Source organism: Terrapene carolina, unplaced genomic scaffold, assembly GCF_002925995.2.
Source record: "Terrapene carolina triunguis isolate 2854851 unplaced genomic scaffold, T_m_triunguis-2.0 Scaffold26, whole genome shotgun sequence".
Classification (NCBI taxonomy): domain Eukaryota; kingdom Metazoa; phylum Chordata; order Testudines; family Emydidae; genus Terrapene; species Terrapene triunguis.
The window spans coordinates 3259872-3270262 of record NW_020664377.1 but is presented as its reverse complement, the minus strand read 5'-3'; the positions used below and the strand labels follow the sequence as shown (position 1 = coordinate 3270262).

The 10391-nt window shown below is 42.9% G+C and overlaps 1 protein-coding gene across 1 annotated transcript in view; it reads right to left on the bottom strand.

Moving 5' to 3' along the window:
• Positions 1-9366, bottom strand: part of LOC113406350 (amine oxidase [flavin-containing] A-like) — a 52446-nt gene extending 43080 nt beyond the window's left edge. The window contains exon 1 of the mRNA XM_026650725.2: positions 9250-9366. Within this exon, the coding sequence (XP_026506510.1) occupies positions 9250-9295 (46 nt within the window). The 5' untranslated portion in view covers positions 9296-9366. The remainder of the gene's footprint in view (positions 1-9249) is intronic.
• Between the last annotated feature and the right edge of the window lie 1025 nt (positions 9367-10391).

The following is a 10391-nucleotide window of genomic DNA, read 5'->3' as shown; positions in this document are numbered from 1 at the left end:
CCCCCTGCCCCAGCCTTGAACCCCCTCCCACACCCTAACTCCTGGCCAGACCCTGCACCCCAACCCCCTCCTGCACCCAAACTCCTTCCCAGACCCTGTACCCCCAGCCCTGACTCCTGCACCCCTCTCACACACCCCTAGCCCCCTGCCTTCCCTGACTCCTGCACCCCCTCACACACTCCCAGCCATGACTCTTGCACCTCCTCACACACACCCATCCCCCTGCCCTTCCTGCCTCCTGCACCCCCCACACATACCCAGCCCCCCCAACCATGCCCTGACTCCTGCACCCCTCCACAATCCCCAGCCTGCTCCTGCACCCTAACTTCCTCCCAGACCATGCACCCACAGCCTTGATCCCCCTCCTGCACCCTGAGTCTTGGCCAGACCCCGCACCCCAATGTTTTTTTACTTTTTTTTTTTTTACTAAAGCGCTCTTATCCAAAGCACTTTACAATAGTTAGCTAACGGTACAAACAATATTTGGAAAGATCATTAAGTGGCCTGCCAAGATCCTCAGTGATTTTCAAGTGGTCTGTCGAAAAATAAGTTAGACTACAACTCAGGGCTAAACAGGGATTGGGAATGGCTGAGCCATTACAAACATTGAATCTATCTCCCCTTGTAAGTATTCTCACACTTGTCTCAAGTGTCTGTACTTGGCTACCTTGATTATCACTTCAAAAGTTTTTTTCTCTTACTTAATTGGCCTCTCAGAGTTGGTAAGACAACTCCCACCTGTTCATGCTCTCTGTATGGCTACACTCACTTAGACTACAAAAACAATCAAGGTACCTCACTTAATTTTCATTTACTTCCTATTACTTATAGAAGGAGGATGAAGAAAAAAAGAATGAAAAACAGGGGGGTGGGGGGCGGGTAAGAGAGAATGTTCTTTTTCTTGGCTGCGTCCCAAGGAGGGGCCCCAAAAGTGAAGCTGAGCACAGGGCCCCACTAACTCTAAATCTGCCACTTAGTTTAAATGTGTTGGGCCTGATGCTCTTCTCAGTTACACTGGTGTAATTTGAGAGCTACTTCACCCCAGTGAGGTTACATAGGGTATAAAGGATTGCAAATGAGAGGAGAATCAGGCCCATTTTTCTTTTCAGACTGTAAAAGGATCCATTTGAGGTCACTGGAGAAAAATAACTGAAACAAGAATGAAATGAATAAATCCATTCATTTCAATCACTAACCTTTTTCACAAGACAGCAAAGAAATTTAGTAGCAAAAGAAAATAATGCTAACTACCATAACTAGGCTAAATTCATTTCCTCTTTTCAATCTCCCTTCACCCAGAATGCCACTAGCTTTCTATTTGTCTAAAACTTTACTTGTTCTTCCTTAGATGCAGTGACAGTCTTAATATTAAGGACGAGGGTTCATTCAGTTGTTTTGTAATTTTAAGATCACTGGTTTCTATGTTTGCCAGTGTTAGTTTTCTTGATCAACTCATTTCTCTCAATTAAAAAACCCCACTCTCTAATTGGTTCAAGGCATACTTTTCAGAACAATGCAGAATAAGTGATCTCCATTTCAGGATGCACTTTAACTGGAGGCACTCTACTCCAATAAGTTTCAATAGAACTACTGTCTGATCCATTTAAATAGAGGAAGACCCTACTTTGAGTTGGGCAAAGACAGTTTCCCTATGGGCATCATTAGAAAAATCTCAATGGACAAAGGAAAAGGAGAATTCTATTCCTACAATGCCTTCTTTCTCACCTGGTCATCCACTGACATTTAAAGTCCAAATCACCCTACACTAAATACAGTATGTTCCCCTCAGCACAAAAACAAACAGAAATGAATAAACTAATATGAAACTTAGTATGGCGACACAGAGTTAAAATAAAAGTGTTATCAGCCAAAAAAGATATTGGATCTACACAATGTGGCTTGTGGGATTTTCCAGGGTATTTTGTGGATTTTCTACAGACACTTGCTAAATGTCTTACTGAACACACAGAGTCAATCCTGCATATTAAATGATACCCTTCAGATGAGTATTTATCCAAAAAACTTCTATTGCAACATTAATGATTGAGATCTTAGTTGCAAAAAAATCACGTAAGTCAGAATCCAAACACCCAGCCTTTGACTGTATGGATTATTCTATGGTATTTGGGGAATATTTCATAAGCACTGGATACTTAATGTACTGGCTGGGATAAATAATACACAGAGGATTCCTCAGATAGTTAACAGGAATATATATTCCTATGTGGAAATTTAAATAACTTTCAACTAATACAAAGGTACAGTCCAAAATCCAGAACTCAGGGACATAACATAGGTTTGTGAAATTCTGTTAGGGACTTTGAGTCCATTAACTAATAAATCCAACTCACCCATATGCATAACTTTCATCAATCATATGACAGATCTAATGGGTGCAATAATCTTCATTTAATAAGTAATCCAAGACATTTCAAGTTACGAATGCAGGTCAGATGTATTCTCCCTTTTATGTAATTATTTTAGAACAGTGGTTCTCAACCTTTCAGGAGGCTGAGTTGTCTTGAGTACCCCCAAGTTTCACCTCACTTAAAAACTACTTGCTTACAAAATCAGACATAAAAAATACAAGTGTCACAGCACACTATTACTGAAAAATTGCTTACTTTCTTATTTTTACCATATCATTATAAAATAAATTGATTGGAATATAAATATTGTACTTACATTTCAGTATGCTACTTGAACTTGTTTTTCACTTGTCTGAAGCCCGAGCCCCAGGTGGTGGGGCTGAAGCATTTAACTTAGCTTCTTGAGGCCACCTGTTTATGGCCCCAAGCAATTGTCCTGTTTCCACCCCAAAATGCTGGCCCTGCACTTGCGACCCCCCCAAACCCATCCCATGACCACCCTGGAGGCTACAACCCCCAAGTTGTGAAACACTGATCTAGATGAGTTGAGTACCACGTGGAAGACCTTGCATACCCCATGGATATGCACTCCCCCTAGTTGAGAACCACTGTTTTAGAACACCACATGTTAGAGAACGCAATTGCATGAAAACTGCAGTATGAAGAACATTTGGGACATTTCTTTGTCTCTTGTAGGGAAAACCATATCAATGACATTTTCACCAAGGAGTGTATTTTTCTTAACTGAGAAGCATGCCACATGTCACAAAATGCTATAACCAATTTACACTAATTAAATATTATTACTGGGCTTTGCGTAATTTGTGACTACAGCAGTTCTGAATAAGATATGAAAAATGGAATCAAATATTATTAGCGCTTCTGCCCATACTGAACATGTGCAATATGTTGGATATAGCCATTTGATTCTGCAGTTTCTGCACTGTTTTTATTTTTCCCATAATGATAATCATATTGCTAACTGAACACCATCAGAACTAATTTAGGGTGATTATCACCTCTGAACTATGGTCACTTATTTGGGTATCTAAACACAGATTTAAGTGCCTAACTTTAGGTACCTAAATTTGAAAATTTTCACCAATAACTATAGATCCTTATATTATGTTTAGTAAAGAATGATCTAGGAGCATGAGCTGAATTGAATAGCTACAGCAAAGCACATGTTAGATGAAAAAAAACCCACAGAAGTTGCATGCATCTGGTAATATGAGTTAAATATTATGGGCTAAATTCTGTGTAAATCCAGAAGTAACTCCAAAGAAGTCAGTGAAGTTAATCCACATTTGCGCAGGTGTAACCAAGAGAAGAATTTCAACCAGTAACTGTGCATTTGACATTAGCATTGACATAAAATTCCCACCCACAGGCAGGTCTGCATACAAAGATCTGTTAAAACAGACAGACACATATACAGCATTAGTTGTGCTGCCATGATAGCATGCAGGGATACACATACAATTCCCAACTATTCAATATTTCACGCAGAGATCAAAGTTCTTGAATATGTGGTTCCATTGGAAAGTCTGGTGATCATATATATTGGAGTGGAAGCGCAGTTAAGTTTCTTCTTTTCTGTAGCACATTGTGTTGAATATTAACCTAAAATATCCTTGCATGTGGGTTCATCTCTCTGATTTTTCATATTCCTTCTACAACTTGTCTGTATTTGTCCATCTCTGATCCATGTCCTCTGTGCAGCATGAAAATCAGCCTTTTCATAATTCTGCATATGTTCTTGTGATAGACTGGGATTCATATGTTAGATATGGGGGAGGGATAGCTCAGTGGTTTGAGCATTGGCCTGCTAAACCCAGGGTTGTGAGTTCAATCCTTGAGGGGGCCACCTAGGGATCTGGGGCAAAATCAGTACTTGGTCCTGCTAGTGAAAGCAGGGGGCTGGACTCGATGACCTTTCAAGGTCCCTTCCAGTTCTAGGAGATGGGATATCTCCATTAATTAAATTAAATTAAATTAAATTAAATATATTTGAATTTCTGGAGAAATATGAAATTACTGAAGTATGATACTTTTAAAGTAATGATCAAGAGAGAAACTAACTTATGGTCTAACCCTTAAGCAAGGGAAAGCATAGACTCCTAGAGAAAAGGACCATAACTATGCAAACTATCTTTAGTCTGATGTAGGTAGGCTAGCAAAGGCTGTGAATGATTAGAGGGCACCTTCACAAGTTCAAAGACCCTTTTGAAATAATAGGAGGTAGGGTTAAGTCTGTTTGTCCAGGACATCAGATAGTTACTCTATGTTCAAAATTTATTGAAAATAGTATTATTCCACAACAAGAGGGCCACAATAATCTTATGTATGGTGGCGGCAATGAGTCTATCAGAGATGCTTACCTGCTTGGCATACAAACAAGCACAGTATTACCTTTACTTCAAAAGACTCTCAAGAATATAAAGACTGTCACTTTGTGACCAAATGCACCTGTATATTCACACCCTACTCACCACTATAATAATCTTTGTACAAAATATGCCTTGTGAGGTATCATTTGAAAACCAATAACTTGCTGATTGCTAATATCATGGTGAAATGTACACAGCAACACTATATGTAAAGGTATGACATAAGCTGAAATTTTGACTGAAGCGTGTAGTTAAATAAGCTTGTTTTGTTCTTTAATCATAACGAATCCAGCCTGGTGTTTAAACTGAATTGTTTGGTAACTCCAATTAAAGTAGCAAACTTTTGTATATTGATCCCTTACAGGGGCAACGGACCTCTAGTATCTGAACTGTCCAGGAGGCACTTTTGGGAAAATCCGGGACTGGGAGAGTGTTGGAGTCACCTTGCAAGAGGTAACCAAGGCTGGTGGAAGCCAGAGTGTTGACTGGAGTGTTGCTGGCAGGCTGCAGCTGTACACAGACACTCAGGGTGTGACCTGCCTGTGGTCTGTGAGGGGCCCAGGTTGGGAGCTACAGCAGCAAAGCATTGTGAGACACCCAAGGTTGGAGGGCACCTTGCTAGTCTGGATTGCAACCTGGAATGTGACACACATGTAGGGAAGAACTCAGGGATTGGGTTTCTGAGATACTGGGATACGTGATGATTGACAGAGACAGACTATGACAGTCGAAGAGGCCTGACAAGCTGGGCTAATGTCCAAAGTCAAGAGATCTGGGCATCTTCTTTTTCTGTTTTCTCCAGTGTTTAATTGCACGATTGAGCCATATCTAGAATAGCTATTACCCAATTAAGGCTACATATCATTTTATACCCGATCTTCTCTCACTTTTCTGATAAACTTTGTTTTAATTAATATCCTGGTAATTTGACTGTTTTCATGACACTCACACAGAATCATCCCACAAAGAGAGAAAACAAACCTTCAGCTTCTTCGGAGAATTAACAAAGGACAGAATGAAACCTAAGCCCTCCTCATCTTCCCATCAAAGACAGACTAGAAAGTCAACATCCATAACTAAGGCAGAGCTTCAATCAGTGCAATATATTGGAAAACCCAATGCACCATGTATAGGAGCCAGGTTTGATGCACACAGTTTCCTCTGTCAGAAGAGAAAAATCTTATCTTTCACATTTCTGCTCATTTAAAATTGTAACTTGAAATTTATAATAATTACTACAGTACCATTTGAATTGCAGTAGCACTCAGAAGCCCCAGTTAGAATCAGAGCCCCGTTCTGCTAGTTGCTAAACAAACATTTAAAAAGACAGTCCATGCCAAGAAACTTGCCATTTAAGAAGATGGGAAACACGCATATACTGTACATTATATACATTTCATACATGTGTAATGATTAGAGAACACCTCAAGTGTACTCCACTGCCACTTAATCTGTCCTTTCTTGTAGGCATCACGAAGAAGTGAGTATTTGGGAGATATGTGAAGGAAGAGAGAGCAGTGGCCTTCTGGATCAGTTTGAGGAGGGTGTTCTATGCATAACAGAAACATGGAAGAAGGTACAAAGACCGTGTGGAAGAAGCAGACAAACAGGCAGTCAAGGCTTGCATCAGATTCATAGTGAAATCCTAACCCTATTGAAGTCAGTGGGAGTTTTGCCATTGAAATCCTGACCCCACTGAAGTCACTCAGAGGCTCTAAGGACACAATGGATCATTATGATCATCTAGTCTGACCTCCTGCATAACACAGGGTATAGAACCAATAATGGAGCACAGGGGGTGAAGAGAGGGTGGTCATGCAAAAAACCTCAAGAGCTGATAAAGTTGGAGCACAGCTGTGAATGGTCTTGCAATTAATGTACAGTTTCAATGAATGGGATGTACATTATTAGCTCTTCTAACACCACTTTCTTATTTTGATGTCGGTTCAAAATGAAAGTAATAAGAAAGTCACTGAGAAAATAACACCAATTCTTATGAAATTGGCACTGCCTGAAGAACAGTTTTCATGGTCAATGAAAGTGTTCTTGTACCCACAGAGTGTCATAGTCTTATGTTTATTCACAATTTTTTCGTTTCACTGATATGTTTTCAGAGACTATTAACATCTTGATGTTTCCTGATTGGTTCTGTTAGGCTTTAATCCTATGAATAAGCATCTTGAAGCAATTTAAGGTTGCTTGTTGTAGTTAAAATGACAAGGAATAATTAAAAACGTTCACCACATATTTCAAAACATCTTTATAAATGGAGAAATCAGAACAACCATGTACAAGTTGAGACCCATTTCCTATAGGGAACTAGTGCTTAGAACTATATCAACTTTATAAAGAATGTCATACCTCCAACTGTACATAATAACGTTTTTAGTTCCATCAAAGGATTCTGGAGATGAGCTAAACCTTGAGAATGATACTTGAATGGCCCATGTTACCAGAACAACAATCAGGCAGGTCAGCCCTTGTTTTTTTGCAATCTTTAGTATTTTTGTTTAAGAAATACACAAACACTTTTTCCTATTGGAGGACACTCTATGTAATTTCATATAATAACAACTGAATATTCCTGTGTCTGTGTAGTAATACACCATATCTGGGGTACTTGAAGGAAGCAGGATTATTTTACTACAAACAAAAATTTAATTTTCATGAACGTTTCTCAATTCTGGTTGAAATTGTTACTGTATTTGTACTAATACTGCTGTCACTCCTTCACATAATTTCCAGAATTCTCAAATATTTTCATAGCAGATAATATCTGAAAACTCAAGGTACTTTATTCGGCATATTAGTCAGGCTTAAACGATTTATACAAAGCAAACCCAAACATTCTAAAACAGTGTTTAATTATGATCTCTGGTATTCCTGTGCAGCTCTCACTAAAGTAAATGGGAGTCATGCACAGGTACATGGAGCAAGAATTTGCTTTATCGTATAAAAATATGTGTTCAGAATATTGTAGCAGGTGAAATGTGCAAAGCCCAGAATTTCTGAGGGACCCAGGCTTCTAGCAAGGACATCTTTTCTCAAAGAAAAAACCCCTGTCTTAACTGTCAGACTGTAATTTGGAAATATCAATGTTAATCAAGAAAATATAAACTACATCTGTGCCACAACCATTTAAAAATAGTGTTTGTGTCATGGTTGAATGACAGATTGAATTGAACCCCATCCTAAACCTTGGCCTACACATGTGAAAACAATAACATTAAACAAGAGCCATCTAGTTCACACATACACCGTTTTCTTACTGACAAAACAGGAGTAACAAAGTGCAAGAGTGAGATATGCATTAAGAAATGACAATAAGGGCATCTTCTACTTCTCTTCTAACTTCTCAGATGTGAAAGAAACTCTCCCCATGCCTACGATTCTAGTCTGTTTCAAAAACAAGAAAACCAAGCCAAAACTTTTCTCTCCTGGCCCCATTCAGTTTCATTGTACAGTGGGGTTTACACTCCATTTCATTACATTGTACCTAACTAGGGTGCTACATTGTTTACTAATATTGGCACTTCTGTAACTTTACAGTTCTATGAAAAAGATTCTCCACTTAAAATCAACCGATGGCTCTGGTCAGCCTGTTGGGACATTTGATCATTGGGTCACTGAGGTGCTGCACTGAAAATGACCTCTTTCCTCAAACCAGTACCAAAGATTTCCACACGCACTGTGGCAATCTTCCAAACAGCAGCGTGATAGTGCCAATAGAGACAGTTCCGCTTCCTATGATAGGGGACAACAGGATTATTGCTGGTGAGAAGGAAATGGTTGAGACTGTAAAGAAGGAAATATGAGCCCAAAATGAGAAGTGGAGAGAAAACGTAGAAAGCATCCTGCTCAGACAATCTATTATCTGAGATACGTATTCAAAATAGGTCCCAAGGGTGCTTTACCCTACGCTCCTTATAAGATCAGTTAAGTAAAGAGAAACCTAACCTGGGCTGATTATTGCAAGAACAGACACCTATGCTATAGATCAGTATCAATACAGTTCGGTCAGGAAAACATAACTCCGGACATTGCAACCGTAATAGCTAAAGTGAGACAGCGTGCAAGTTGCTGCATGATAGAGGCAGTTACAGTTTCCTTGCTACCCGACCCACCGGACTGCAATGGGGCAAGGCTTTCACCCACTGCCTTGGGGGACATCACATTCCAGTTTGCACACAAAACTCAAGACCACCCACAGTGCAGCTGCACCTCTGCTCCTCCGCTGGGCCAGGTCTGAATCAGGGTCAAGGGGCCTATGAGTCTGCGTCGGGCTTGCACTTTCTCGGGTGCTAGACAAGGGCACCCATCAGGTACACACCCCGTTACCCGCCCCGCCCCGCCCTCCCAGGGCCTGGAACACAGAGGCGGCGGGCGGGGGGTGTAAATACCAGCCCCAGCCTCGGATGCATAGAGTCTGTACACGATGAGTTACAAAGGCAGCGAGCCCCCAGCCATGACACGCCAGGGGCTGCACTGACCTGAGATGCCGCCCCCAACAACGATCACGTCAAATTTCTGGCTCATGGCGCTGCCTCGGCTCCCGCTCCCGGGCTCTGCGCGGCTGGGGCTCCCGGAGCAGCTGCTGCTCGCGTCTCCCTCGCTGCCCGCCGGAGTCTGACAGCGGCGCTCCCGGCTCCGCCCGCCGCCCCGCCAATCACGGCTCTGGGGAGCCGGGCGCCGCGGAGTTCCGCCCGCTGGAGGGGGAGCCAGCCGGAGGGGTGCGGGGAAGGAGCGCGCAGCTCTGCGTGTCAATCAGGTCCTGGGGAAAGCGGGGCGAGCCTCCCCCGCCCTCTGAAGCGCCACCTCGGTGACCAGTCTCGCTTCCTCTTCCTTCCTGCGGGTTTCTCTGCTTGCGGGGCGCGGCTCAGGTCTCCTGGGGATGAAAAGTTCCTTGCTGCATGTGCCAGGGGAGCGCGCGCCCGGGAGAGCCAGGCCAATGCCCTCCGAGCAGCAGTGCCGGTGAACTGAGCAGATCCTCGGGTGATCCCCAGACACTGCACAGCTTAAGGACTAGACGGGGTGGCCAAACTTACTGACCCTCCCCACCACATGTGACAATCTTCAGAAGTTCCAGAGCCGGGAAGCACCTGCCAGGGCTCAGGGCTCACGTGCCCTCGCCCCAGATTTTTGCCAGGGTTTGCTTGGTTACCTGGTGCCCCCGAGCCCCCTCCCCGCAGTGCAGCTACTGGAGCCGGCAAGCTGGGAGCTGCGGCCATGGGGAGGGGCAGTGGCAAACAGCTGGGAGCTGCAGGGAGAGCCCCTGCTTTTGCTGCTGCCTCTCCCTAGGGAGCTAATGCAGCAGCACCTCCCTGCAGCTTGCCACTGCCTCTCCATGCATTGCTAACACCTGGGAGTTGGAGGGAGAGGCTGCTGAGGGTAAGGGGGACATGCCTAGGGGGTGTGATGGAAGTTGTTGGGGGGGGCAGCAAACCTTTACATTTTGCCCCCCCCCATAGCAGGTACCAGTTGTATCTGGCAGAAGCCCCAAGCTTCCGCTCTACCCCCCAATTTGCTAAGGGGAGGTGTTCTGCGAGCCGCACTTTAACTGTACAAGAGCCAAGTGTGGCTCTGTCAAGGGTTCCTTCCCCACTCTGAACTTTAGGGTACAGATGTGGGGACT